This window comes from Nerophis ophidion, linkage group LG07 (assembly GCF_033978795.1).
Source record: "Nerophis ophidion isolate RoL-2023_Sa linkage group LG07, RoL_Noph_v1.0, whole genome shotgun sequence".
NCBI classification, from domain to species: domain Eukaryota; kingdom Metazoa; phylum Chordata; class Actinopteri; order Syngnathiformes; family Syngnathidae; genus Nerophis; species Nerophis ophidion.
Window position 1 is genome coordinate 44,773,697 of NC_084617.1, and position 14,749 is coordinate 44,788,445.

The window sequence follows — 14,749 nt, forward strand, 5'->3', positions numbered from 1 at the left end:
CATGACCGAAAGGATAAGATCACGGGTACAAGCGGCCGAAATGAGTTTCCTCCGCCGTGTGGCGGGGCTCTACCTTAGAGATAGGGTGAGAAGCTCTGTCATCCGGGAGGAGCTTAAAGTAAAGCCGCTGCTCCTCCACATCGAGAGGAGCCAGATGAGGTGGTCCGAGCATCTGGTCAGGATGCCACCCGAACGCCTCCCGAGGGAGGTGTTTAGGGCACGCCCAACCGGTAGGAGGCCACGGGGAAGACCCAGGACACGTTGGGAAGAGTATGTCTCCCGGCTGGCCTGGGAACGCCTCGGGATCCCCCGGGAAGAGCTAGACGAAGTGGCTGGGGAGAGGGAAGTCTGGGCTTCACTGCTTAGGCTGCTACCCCCGCGACCCCGACCTCGGATAAGCGGAAGAAGATGGATGGATGGGATGGATGGGATGGATGGATGGATATATATATACATACATATATATATATATATATATATATATATATATATATATATATATATATATATATATATATATATACATATACATATATATGTATTAATATATATATGTATGAAATACTTGACTTTTAGTGAATTCTAGCTATATATATTTATTTTATTATATATATATATATAAATACAATAAATAGTTGAGTTTCCGACGGCACCTAATAAATATATAGTACTAAAAACACAGTTGTTTTATTAACTGTACTGTGCTTTCTGGTTACTAAAAAACAAACAAACAAAAAAACACGTACCATTCACTATTCATCTTTTTTGTAAGGGGCGCTGGAAGCCGGCAGACCCGTCAGCGATCCTGTTCTGTCCCCCTGTAATGTTTGTCTGATCTTGAATGGGATTGTGCTGAAAATTGTAATTTTCCTGAAGGAACTCTCCTGACGGGATAAATAAAGTACTATCTAATCTAATCTAATCTAATCTAATTTGAGTAACCTTTGTTCTGCCATCTGCATACTGGCGACCGATCTCCGAATCCGGGAACATATCCTTCACGGATTTGTTGTAGACACCCGCAAATGAGAACGGAATGTTGCTTCCAGCTATCAGCATAGCCATCTTTGTCTTAGCATAAGTTACACCATCGGGTCTCCATTTTGCAAGGTGGCCCATAATACCGGGTTGTGAACGATGCTGCGCTGCGGACGCTTTGTGCTTTGCTGACCGTTCATGACTGAGTATATCCGTTCGGCCGCTGTGTTCAATGGAGAAGTCTGTTTTACAAAATTTACAGGCAACATACCCCTTCTCCTTCGAACTCTCCTGGATAAACCAAAATTCTTGTTTCTATTCGTTTTGGAATTTGGAAGCGTATTTCTTCATTTTGCTCGTCGACGGTGTAATATATTGGGTTGGAGTCAATAACCAGGCGACGTGATGAAGTTATGTCTCTTTACTGTGGGATTCAGAACAGACTCCCTAATGCATATGTTCCTTGACTGCACTTAAATGTAGAATATATGTAGAATATATTTATATTATTCATATACTGCTGAAAGGTACATACAGCTTTTGGAGCAACATATGTTGCCATCCAATCAACGTTGTCATAGAATAGAATAGATTAGAATAGAATAGAATAGAATAGAATAGAATAGAAAATACTTTATTGATCCCTGGGGGAAATTCAGCACCACAGTTTGCTCACAATAAACAATAATAATAATACATAATATATAACATATATTATATACATATAATATATAATATATTAATAGTATAAATATATTCTACATATATTCTACATTTAAGTGCAGTCAAGGAACATATGCATTATCCAGTCTGATGGCTGTCGGTATGAAGGACGGTATCATGGACGCCCCTACTTATTTCAGCAGGACAATGCCAAGCCAAGTGTTACAACAGCGTGGTTTCGTAGTAAAACAGTATGGGTACTAGACCTGCCTGCCTTTAGTCCAGACCTCTCTCCCATTGAAAATGTGTGGCGCAGTATGAAGCGTGAAATACGACAACGGAGATCCCGTACTGTTGAACAACTTAAGCTGTACATCAAGCAAGAATGCGAAATAATTCCACCTGAAAAGCCTAAAAAATTTGTCTCCTCAGTTCCCAAATGTTTACTGGGTGTTGTTAAAAGGAAAGGCCATGTAACACAGTGGTAAAAATGCCCCTGTGCCAACTTTTTTCAACGTGTTGCTGCCATTAAATTCTAAGTTAATGATTGTTTGCAAAAAAATATTTAGTTTCTCAGTTCGTTAAATATTTTGTCTTTGCAGTCCATTCAATTGAATGTAATCATTGTATTCTGTTTTTTTTTTTTGTCCGAATTACACAACGTGCCAAGTTTACTGGTTTTGTACTTCCATTTCTGTTATATGCTGTGCATGTCATAATAAAGTATTCTGATTTAAAGTGATAAACGTCGTAAACTGATTTTTTTTTTCAGGGTCCATGTACACAGTAACATTGAATTATGATCAGATTCAATCAATTTTGCCCGCCTACATGTGGCTACTGACAGTCAAAGCATGATTGTGACTATCAACATTTTATTTTATTAATACGACGTAGTGATCCAAACACAAAAGTGCAGCTCCATATCTCAAATTTCATGCCATGAGCAGGAAAACATTGACCTCACTAAACTATTCAATCTCTACCCTGTACATTTATTATCTGAGTGTTTTATCCTTTTTCTTTGTAGTGGCAAAAGGCACAGATGACATATTTTTATTTGAGGGAATTTCTTTTGGTTAAAAATTAAAATTAAAAATCACTGACTGTTAACTGTGGGCAAAATATAACGGAACAAATTAGATTTTGAAAATCCTTAATCAAAGACAGCCCTACAAACAATAAAAAATATATTTCAAAATACAGTGCTTAAAAACCGTCTCTTGTATTAGTCTTTCCTTTTTCATGGTGTCTGCTGTTTCCTGCTATGTAGATGCATCGTAATTTTCTTTAAATATGCACATCTGACTGCTCCAGACATTGTTCCTTTAGGTGAATGGCACCATCGATTGGTGGACTGCCATTGGATTGCCCCCCGCTTAGAAGGCTTGCGAACGTATGTGTCATCCTTCTGTCCCAGCTCTCTAATCCCAGCCGGCAGGGTTTGCCCTTACATTATGGAGCAGCAGTCTCTCACAACAGCGGTGCGGTATGTACCTTTATTGCGGGCGTTTGTGTGCCCATTTGCATTCAAACTCCTTTGGTGGCAATGGTCAAAGCGAAGGAATGAGGGTACCTTTAAAATGCTTCTCCTTTCCCTTGTCATCAGCTAACTTCCGATACAATGAGACAATCACCACGTTTCTATGCACTAAATTAGTCGGATTTCTCAGATAGTTAGTTTTTTGCATTTTCACACCGATGTGTGAAGTCCAAGTATCAATGCACTTTCCCTATTGCGACTCCCGTACACAGGGGGCACTATTTCCTTTTAGCGCGGTTAAATCAATTCCTTTTCCGGTTGACCTATGACGCCTCACTAAAAATCTGCGGATCCTTACAACTTGTTTTAAGTAAAATCCGCTGTAATATTAACACAGATTAGAAATATTACGTCTCTGATGGCTATGTTGATGTTACATAGCAGACAGAATAAAGAAATGATCTTAGGTTGCACTACAAACATCACGCTACTACCAAGAATGTATCGAGTAGATGCAGGTCGGATGCAATGAAAGACTGGCAAAAGAGTTTTTTTGAAACAATTTTTGAAAAAAAAACATGTAAACAAAACTTTTGAATGTTTTAGTTAATTCATTGAACTCTATGGCTTGATGGAAGGAGCTGAATTTCCCCAAGGGATCAATAAAGTACTTTCTATTCTATTCTATTCTATTTTAAAGACCTTTCGTGCCCTGTCTATCCAGAGGAAGGTTGCTATTGTTCTGAACTATCTTGCCAGTTGTGCGCAAAGTAGTCTTGTCCCGATACCAACATGTTGGGACCGGTACTACAATTATTTCAATATGTTTCGGTACTTTTGTTACTTTTCTAAATAAAGGGCACCACAAAGCATTGCATTATTGGCTTTATTTAAACAAAAAATCTTAGGGTACATTTAACATATATTTCTTATTGCAAGTTTGTCCTTAAATAAAATTGTGAATACACTAGACAACTTCTCTTTTAGTGGTAAGTAAACAAACAAAGCCTACTAATTAAGCTGTGGATGTATGCAGTAACAAATTGTGTTCTGTTATTTTGTCAAAATTATTAAGGACAAGTGGTAGAAAATGAATTATTAATCTACTTGTTCAATAACTGTTAATGTCTGTTCACTTTCTCGTTTAACATGTTCTAGCTACACTTCTGTTAAAATGTAATAATCACTTATTATTCTGTTATCTTTACATTAGTTTTGGATGATACCACACATTTGGGTATCAGTCCGATACCAAGTCGTTCCAGGATCATACATTGGTCATATTCAAAGTCCTCATGTGTCCAGGGAAATATTTTCTGAGTTTATAAACATAATATCAATTTTTAAAAAAACGAAAGAAGATGCTGTGATGCCAAAAATATCGATGTAATCATAGTGGTATCGACTAGGTACGGTCCTGTACATCGTATCATTACAGTGGATGTTAGGTGTAGATCCACCAATGGCGTTTGTTTACATTTTGACACCGGTGAGCTAAAACGTGTTGAAGCATGTTTAGCTATTCCTCGTCCTGCAGGGATGATACTTGTAAGAAATTTACTTTATTTGTCGCCGTGGAGGCCAGACTTAGTGATTTAGAAGTAGCTAAAACACTGCCGACTGGGGCTGGACTTGTCTTAATGCATTTCTTCCTGAGGGCGTTTTTAGTGCTATAATTTCACCTTTATCTTTAGTTTTTAAGTCAAAATGCGTCCATTTTCCCTTTTCTGTCTACACACTGTGTCTGCTTGTAAGTACTCTGTGTGTGTGCACTCCGGAACATGCTCCACTGCTCGGAAACAAGCAGTGTGACGACGACGACAGGGGCGCAGGGGGATGGCGGACCGGTATTTTTCAGTGGCCGTATAGTACAGAATATAATTATTAGTATCGCAGTACTATACTAATACCAGTATACCGTACAACTCTAGCATGGACAAGTACTGACTGGCATTCAAGGAGCAGCGCTGCTTCTGTGCTGGTTAGCAATGATCTGCCTTATGGTTTGCGCCAATACACAATATGCAACAATTTTAGCTTCACCAGTCGACTGTTGCATCACCTGAAGGTGAATGCAAGGAGAAAGACCCAGTGGAAATTTATTTAAAATCTCTTGCATTGGATTTACACAAATCATATTTAAGCTCTGTTGCTTTTCATCCTAATAACTGTAATTTCCCTACACTTGTCCCAGCGGAATTTTGCGTGGCTTGTTGATATTTGTGGAGGATTTGTGTACACTAGGCAGATGTTTCATCATAATCACCTCCACCACCAGATTCTATATTTAACTGAAAGCTTGAATTAAATATATCATTGGTGGGACAAAAGAGGGATGCAGCACACATCAAATAGGCAGAAACAGAAAATATTTGTTTTGATGGAGCTCCCATGAACAACTGATTGGTTAATGCACGCCTCAGCTATGGTTTTGTATTATAATATAAATGATAAATGGGTTGTACTTGTATAGCGCTTTTCTACCTTCAAGGTACTCAAAGCGCTTTGACACTACTTCCACATTTACCCATTCACACACACATTCACACACTGATGGAGGGAGCTGCCATGCAAGGCGCCAACCAGCACCCATCAGGAGCAAGGGTGAAGTGTCTTGCTCAGGACACAACGGACGTGACGAGGTTGGGGCGGTTTAGCTCGGTTGGTAGAGTGGCCGTGCCAGCAACTTGAGGGTTGCAGGTTCGATTCCCGCTTCCGCCATCCTAGTCACTGCCGTTGTGTCCTTGGGCAAGCCACTTTACCCACATGATCCCAGTGCCACCCACACTGGTTTGAATGTAACTTAGATATTGGGTTTCACTATGTAAAGCGCTTTGAGTCACTTGAGAAAAGCGCTATATAAATATAATTCACAATTCACTACTAGGTGGGATTTGAACCAGGGACCCTCGGGTTGCGCACGGCCACTCTTCCACTGCACCACGCCGTCCCAATATCAATACAAAATAACAAAAGCACGGTTAGAAAATAAAAGACATGCTATACTTTGTGTTGTGTGCATCCTGTTTGGGTGTTAAGGGAGTTACACTTGGAGAGGGTTCATACATTCGGGAGTCAGAGTCTTTGGGAGCACAGAATGCAACATGGCCTTTCTGTTTCTCTCGACCCCTCACAATTCAAGCAGTGACCCACACTCCCAGCAGAAGACACACAAGTTGTTGCACAACACTGTAATGGGCCAGGGTGAAAGTAAACAAGAGCAGATAAGCAGCGATTCAGAGGGACGCCAGCTGCACGTTGTAATCTCTTTACATGTTCGCTTTCTTCTATTGAACTTTTATCTTATCAGCCCAACGTCTTCTGCAAGCATTCCTTCTCAGTCGCCCTCTTTCCCTTTCTGCCTTCACCCGGTTCCAGCTCTCAGTGCGCGCACACACACACACCCAAAACATGCTCAGACAAAAGAAATCATACTTTGATATGTTGCCATCTCGGCCAAAATAAAAACCTCCAAGCTGCTGAGAGATGAGTTGCTGTGCAGCCTGACATTACTACAGCTAATCTGAACTGGCTGGTTTACTCCCTTGGTGATAACTTGTACTTATGACAGTTTGAATGCATTAGTTTAGTTTTACACATTCACTGTCTACACCTTTGGCTGCTATGTTGTAAACCAGTGGTCCCCAACCACCGGGCCGCGGCCCGGTACGTGGGCCGATTGGTGCCGGGCCGCAGAATTTTTTTTAATTATTATTATTTTTTTATTATTATTATTTTTTTTAAATTATTAAATCAACATTAAAAAAAAACACGTGATAAACTTACAGTTAGTGCACCAACCCCAAAACCTCCCCTTTTCATGACAAAAACCTCCCTTCTTCATGACAAAGAAAAAAAAAAAATTCAATTCGATTTTTGGGTATAACGATTCGATTCAGAATCGATTGTCAATTTAAAATGATTCTCGATTAAAAATTAATACTTTTTTAATAAATTTAAGTGCCAGTACTATGATTAACTGCGTTCGTCTGTAAAATTGATAAACAGCTCTGATAAATTTCTGTATTACTTCTTTTTAAAAAAAACATTTTTTATTTGATAGAATTCTACCCAAACATTTAATAAAGTGACTGGAAAAGACATATTTTGGGAAAAAAATAAAAAAATATATATATTGGATTTTTTTTTCTTCGATTAAGAATTTTTAGAATTGTGATTCATTGAAAAAAATTAAAAATTCGACACCTAAAATAAATAGTATCATTTGTCATTTAAATGTTTATAAGGACACTTATGCATAAGATTGTAGAAAACAAAAATATATAGATCACCTTACAACAAAAATATATTTATCCACAGTTTTTTATTCTTTAATAGAAACGATTTAAAGTCCATCAATTTGCCTGAAATTTAAACTATAAACAATTTTTGACCGACTTGACCCATTTGATAGTAAAACATGAATTAATTAAACTTATACATTGAAATTGATCAGCAACTTCAACTTAAGAGCACAATATACAAAACACTTCAATCAGCAAAGCGATTATTATTTTTATTTTTTTATGATAATTAGGAAGTCAATATGACGAAACATTGAGCGTGGTTTGCACTGCGCAGCTTTTTGTAGCGGGGTTTGAAGCAGGACACTGCATGATAATGATAAAGCTTGTTCCCTGAAGTCACAGCAGTGGAGTCCATCTTTAACGATGGTAAATGGCCGGTCGTCCAGCGCCATCATTTTCAAGAAGAAATTACAGATTACTGTGGAGATGGGGACAAGCCTCGGATCTATCTTTTAAGTCTGGCTTTGGGCAGCTTCTTTATTCCTTGTCTACATTAAGCCGGATAACTTCATCCATCAATCCATTTTCTACCGCTTATTCCCTTTGGGGTCGCGGGGGCGCTGGAGCCTATTCCGGATAACTCTTTAAACAAATAATTATGTAGCCTAAGCACTGTGTCAGCTACACTAAACCTTGGTTTAAGGTTCTCCTTCTTGGATATTTTTTACACGGGTAAGTGCACATTTTATTTCTTGAATCTCCGGCTCTTAGCTCATTGATCATTTACAAACTGAGTTCGGGGAGGAAGTGACGCCAAAAAGGCTGCGCCCTACACAGTAACTGACGACAGAAAAAACGCCAGGCAGCTTCATAACAAGCGATTTCGTAACTTGGAGGTAACCACTGAAAAGATGGAGGCTATTCATCCAGACACGCCCGTGTTTCTCCTTCTTCTACATGTATAGACGCTTGTCGGAATCACACATGAATACCTTAAGAGAAGGAAACGGGCGATTGCAGCTATTTGGGATACAACACGTCTCAGGCGGCAACATAGCAATGTTGATCGATGGTTTTGGATAAGGCCTGGTGGAATAGGTTTGTCAACGAGTGTGTTGTGCCAGCTAAAGGGCAAGAGAACTTTCGAATGTCAAGGTCAGCTGCGATTCTACTTATCAAAAAACTTTGTCCATTTGTGGAAGGAGAGACATCGAGAATGCGGGCTTCTGTGGACGCGGGATGACTACAGAAAACAGCGAATGCATTTGGATTGGCAAAGCAAACTGTCAGTTATTGTCTGCCATGTATGTCGAGTGATTACTCAACGTCAAGTTTTGTACTCCATAACTATTGAGAAGCCATGAAGTGTTTGCGGCCATCAAGTACGACCGCCAATTCCAGCCTCCAAGCACAGTGTCCTGACCAGATATATAGATCCCTAGATTGATTGTTGTAAAATGTTCTTTATCACATTGTTTATTTTCACACGTCCATTCAAGATATGATTCATGTATTATGGCTCAGGTGTGATTCATTACAATCGTCTAACAGCTGCTGATGGTGAGGCAAGCAAGCTTTACTGTTAAAAGAAATGTGGCAATAGTCTACATCAGGGGTCTCATACATGCGGCCCGCGGGCCAATTGCGGCCCGCAAGACGTTATTATGCGGCCCTCACTTTGATATGACAATTTAATGTTGGTGCGGCCCGCGAGTTTAATATGAACGGCGCTTGACAGCGTCATACTTGCCCACGTCCCCAATTTTTCCGGGAGACCCCTAAATTTCAGGGCACCAATTCTTTCGAAGCCAACGCTGTTACAAATATGTGCCAGATTGTGAACCCACACCAAAAAAGAATGACAAACACATTTCGGGAGAACATCCGCATCATGACACAACATAAACACAACAGAACAATTACCCAGAATCCCATGCAGCCCAGACTCTTCCGGGCTACAATATAAACACCCCCGCTACCACCAACCCTCCACCCCCCACCCTCCCTACTTGCGTCGGTTGAGGTGTTGTATATTGTAACCAGGGAGAGTCAGGGCTCCAAAGTTTTCTGGGTATTTGTTCTCTTGTGTTTAAGTTGTGTTAGGGTGCGGAAATTCTCCCAAAAAGGGTTTGTCATTCTTGTTTGGTGTCGGTTCACAATGTGGCGCATATTTGCAACAGTGTTAAAGTTGTTTAAACGGCCACCCTCAGTGTGACCTGTATGGCTGTTGAACAAGTACGTCTTGCAACCACGTACGTTGTTCTGTACAAGTCTAGCCGGCTTAGTGCAGAAGGGACCTCAGTTGGCAAGGGTCCTCTTTGGCTTCCAGGTGGCTGATACGGTTTGATGTGTTTGAGCGTTATGATTCCTCCCCGCTTAGTGGAATGTTTGCTAAACATGTGTTGCAAAACAGCATGTGAAACATCTTCCTCTGAAACACCACACGATCAACGCCATGTTTGTTTATGACAGGCCGTTACAGCAAACTGAGCTTAGCTACCAAATGTAGGAGAAAAGGAGCTCTTGACTGGCTCACCCTTACCCACTTGCAGCTCAGTACGGGTAATCTTGCCTCATCGGAGCTTTTTATTAAATTACCAGATTTATCGGTATGACGTCATAATTCCTCATATCGGACCTATATTTATTTATTTAACAACATTTTTTCCTCCAATCCTTGTTATATAGAAGCGGGCAACTCCAACTACTGCTTTATCATATGTTTGTACATAATTGTGTCCACTTATTAACTTGAACAAATACTTGTGAGTATTTGAGAAGTAAATACAAACATATACCAAAGTAGAAGATATTATAGTACGTACAGCAAGACGGTGGGCAACACAAAGAAAAGTATTTGGGAGATGAAGACAGCAAAAGTAGATGAAGAGGTCCACTCTTTTTTTGACAGTAATGTTTTCCACCACTTGGGGCTTTGTGAGGACCAAGGGTGTTTGCAAGGGGTTACGGGTCAGCAAACTGGGAAGACTCCCTCCCCCAGTGCACCCACTGACGCACCATGGCAGAAGGCCTCAGCTCTCCACCACAAACAAACAGCAAGATGTCTAAGCAACACGTCACCGAGCTTTTAATTGCTTGTTCCTGTCTCTTTCTCTCCTCCCCTTCCTTCACTCACACACTCACCTTCCTCTCCACTACCCCCTTACCCAATTTCTTTGTTTTCTGGCATCTCCATTTTCTCCTCCACCCCCCAGCCCCCCGCATGTTTTTGTCTTTTTTGTCATAGCTCAATTTGCATTAAATTGATTTCTTTCTTTGAACATAGCCCCAAGACCACTTCATTAGGTACAGCCACACAATCGGTTGGGATCCAATAGAAGAACAACATTAAAATATTGCTCTTACAGAGATAACTGATGTTTAGAATTTAAGATACCGAGCTTTTGTATTGGATTTTGATAAAGGGGCTACTATTGATTGATTTTTGTACTGTGAGAATTATGTATTTTTTTTCCATGTCTCTCTTGTTTCATCATTTTTGTTGACTTTTTTTTTTGTTTTCGATCATCACAGCACTGTTGTAACTGGGTATCAAGTCCAGAGCCCCTGGACACTCCTCTGGACTCCATGCTGCCAGACTGCCCACGCGTCTCTGCAGGTATCAAACCTAAATAAACAGTCTCACAGTGTACTACTCACTCTTGATTTAGTTTAACAGTGAGTTTTATTTCAGCCTCAGAATTGAAATGCAAACACAATACTGATGCTTGACGGAAACTAGAATTTGGCAATGTGATTTAAGAAGTGAAGCAATGTTTTTGGTCACACCCTCGGTGCATGAGTATAATTTTAGATAACGCATATCAGTGTTTAGCTGTGTTCACATTCTTTGGGAAGGGACTGAACGAAGTAAAGCTGTGTGATTTCTGATAGCCTTTGCTACATCCTGTTGACTGCATAATGAAAAGTGAAGAGAGTGAATGAAGAGTAGCAGAGAGAGAGAGGTGTTCTCTTGTGGTTTGTGCAGCCCTTTGAGACATTTGTGATTAAGGGCTGTATAAGTAAACGTTGATTTAAACTTTGTGTTAGAAATATAACTTTCCTTAAAGTTTGAACTGCATATGTTGAGTAGCCGCAGTGTTGCTAGTGACTTACATAAATTAAACCAAAGTAACCACCATATTTTTCAGACTATAAGGCGCACTTAAAGTCCTTTAATTTTCTCAAAATTCGACAGTGCACCTTATAACCCGGTGCGCCTAATGTACGAAATAATTTTGGTTGTGCTTACTGACTTCAAAACTATTTTGTTTGGTACACGGTGAAATGAGAAGTGTGACCAGTAGATGGCAGTCACGCATAAGAGATACGTGCGGACTGCAATATGATAGCAGTCACACATAAGAGATATGTGTAGACTGCAATATGACTCAAGCAAACAACACCAAAATGTGTTATGACCCATTGAAAATATAGAACATTAGACACGGCTCTCAAAAATCTATCAAAATGTTTTAGTACGACTTTGGTAAAAGCCACACCGCTTGATGGATTGTACTGTGCTTCAACAAACGAGTATTAGTATGGTGCGTGTATCAGGTGAGACATTATTATCTGGCGTTTTGTTTCGCAATATTATGCAAAAGCAACTTTTCTTACCTTCTGTGCGTGCGTCCGCCTTTGTTGTGTGTACCGATACCGTACTCGATAAGCTTCTTCTTGTTCTCTATCTTCTTGTTATGGGACATCCATCCTCCACTGATGCCATTTCTAATATAAAGTCGTGTAAAATTCTTACTTATATCTGTCAGTAAACTCGTTGTGAAAGCGCTAAAACTTACCGGTGTAGTGAGTTTACATTATTCACCCAAGGAACTTTAGTTATTAGAGTTCCGGTCGGACAGTTTTTCACGGGACACATGTCCAGTGTTGTTGTTGCACTAGTGAGCCACGGATGAGGAGATGCTGCTCCGTTATTGATTGAAGTAAAGTCTGAATGTCATTAAAACAGTTAGCTCCATCTTTTGACTCTCATTCCACTCCTGTCTTTGCACGCAACACCGGTACAACACAGATGACGGAGAAAAGACGCTGCCGAAGTTGAGCCACGTAAATAAGACCGCCCACAAAACGGCGCATCCGAAAGCGGCTGTCAGAAAGCTACTTGAAGATATTCTGTAAAACATAATCTATGCAACATTTTGACCAAAGAGCCACCATTACATGTTATGTAGACCACAATGAAGTGTTTTCAATCTAGAAAAAAATTATAATATGACCCGGTACGCCCTTTGCATGAAAATAGACCTGACTGGACCCACTCATCGGCAGTGCGCCTTATAACCCGGTGCTTAATTACAAGTTACTTAATTGCTTACATTTTCTTCGCCAGAGTTTTTCACAAACGTTAATATTTTTGTCCTTACCTGACAAACTCAATGTCTTTATTTTTAGCTAGAAAATGCTTGTTTCTTCTTTTTCTCCATTGTTTTTTATGTTTGTGTTGCTGGCTGCTTAGCGTGTATTAAAGCAGAGGCGCTAATGGGATTTTTGAAGTGGGAGGACCAAACTCGGCAAGTACTTTGTTAGTTGTTTACACATCCCCCATGCCTTCACCAAAATGTTTGGTTCAAACATCTTTACGATAACTACTGTAAACAACAATATATGTCCTTGAGCAAGACACTTTACCCACCTGCTCCCAGTGCCACCCACACTGGTTTAAATGTAACTTGGATATTGGGTTTCACTATGTAAAGCGCTTTGAGTCACTAGAGAAAAGCGCTATATAAATATAATTCACTTCACTTCACTACTGTTCTTAAATAATTAGAGATGTCTCGATTCCGATCATGGGATTAGATCAGGAATCGATATTTGCCTTTTTTTTTAACTGAATGGCTGATGAGCCGCTGAGGCCAGTCGATCTTTCCTCACCTGTTTCGCAGTGTTTAAATGGCTAAAGATTGGCGTCTTGCAGAAAACAATGTGTTAAAAAGGATGCAAGCACAGGGAGACATAATTGTATTTCCGGATTCCTTCATACACACATGCAGGAGTTGCATGAATTCTAGGAGGCTGCATGTCTTCCCAGAACACCGGCTCAAATTTGAAAAGAGGTTCAACGAAAGTATTGTCTATCCACAATTTCCAAAATACTAATGCTTGCAAGTCACCACTATCGGCGCAAAATGAAAAAAGTTTTCACTCCTCGAGATGTGAAAACAATACCAAATATATCTTAAAATAATAACACAAAGTGACTTGTATGAGTTGCTTTAATATAAATAAAGGTTTGTAAATAGTAAAATCTCAGATTACTAGTTACTAGTGTTGTCCCAATATTTTGGTACCAATACCAAAATTATATTGATTATTTCCGTTACTTTTCGGTACTTTTCTAAATGAAGGGGACCACAAAAAATATTGTTTTTATTTTAACAAGAAATCTTATGGTACATTAAAAATTACTTATTGCAAGTTTGTTCTTAAATAAAATAACAAAAACATACAAGACAACTTGTCTTTTATTAGTAAATGAGCAAAAAAAAGGCTCCTAATTTAGCTGCTGATGTATGCAATAACATATTGTCATTTATCATTCTATTATTTTGTCAAAATTATTAAGGACAAGTGGTAGAAAATGAATTATTAAGCTACCTGTTTATTTACGGTTAATATCTGCTAACATTTTCTATCTTCACTTCTGTTAAAATTTAATAATCACTTATTCTTGTGTTGTTTGATACGTGGATGATACAACAAATTTGGGTATCAATCTGATACCAAGTCGTTACAGGTTCATACATTGGTCATATTCAAAGTCTTTATGTGCCCTGGACCGTATTTACTGAGTTTATAAACATAATACAAATTTATAAAAAAAAGAAAGAAGACGTTGTGATGCCAAAAAATAGTGATGTAATCATAGTAGCATCGACTAGATACGCTACTGTACTTGATATCATTACAGTTGATGTTAGGTGTAGATCCACCAATGGCGTTTGTTTACATTTTGACGCCGGTGAGCTACAGTGTGTAGTGAAGCATGTTTAGCTATTCCTCGTCCTGCAGGCATGGTACTTGTTTGAAACATACTTTATTTGTCGCCATGGAGGCGAGGATTAGTGATTTAGAAGTAGCTAAAACACTGCAGACTGGGGCTGGACTTTAGCCGCTAGCTAGCTAGCCATGTCTTTAAAGCACCTCTTACGGTGGGCGTTTCTGTGTTATAACTTCACCTTTATCATTAGTTTTTAAGACAAAATGCATCCATTCTCCCTTTTCTGTCTACACTCTGTCTGCTTGTAAGTACTTCAGTGATTGTGCACTGCTGAACCTGCTTGTCTGCTCGTTAACCAGCAATGACACGATAAGACTTTGATTGATGAAACCTTTTATTAGTAGATTGCAGAGT

At 39.5% G+C, this 14,749-nt stretch overlaps 1 protein-coding gene across 5 annotated transcripts in view; it reads left to right on the plus strand.

The window, feature by feature from the left end:
• The window catches only part of arb2a (ARB2 cotranscriptional regulator A), a 503,242-nt gene that overhangs the window by 350,480 nt on the left and 138,013 nt on the right, over positions 1-14,749 (plus strand). For all 5 annotated transcript variants that reach the window (XM_061906255.1, XM_061906252.1, XM_061906253.1 and 2 more), the window contains one exon: positions 10,906-10,990. In XM_061906255.1, coding sequence (XP_061762239.1) covers positions 10,906-10,990 — 85 coding nt within the window. The remainder of the gene's footprint in view (positions 1-10,905; positions 10,991-14,749) is intronic.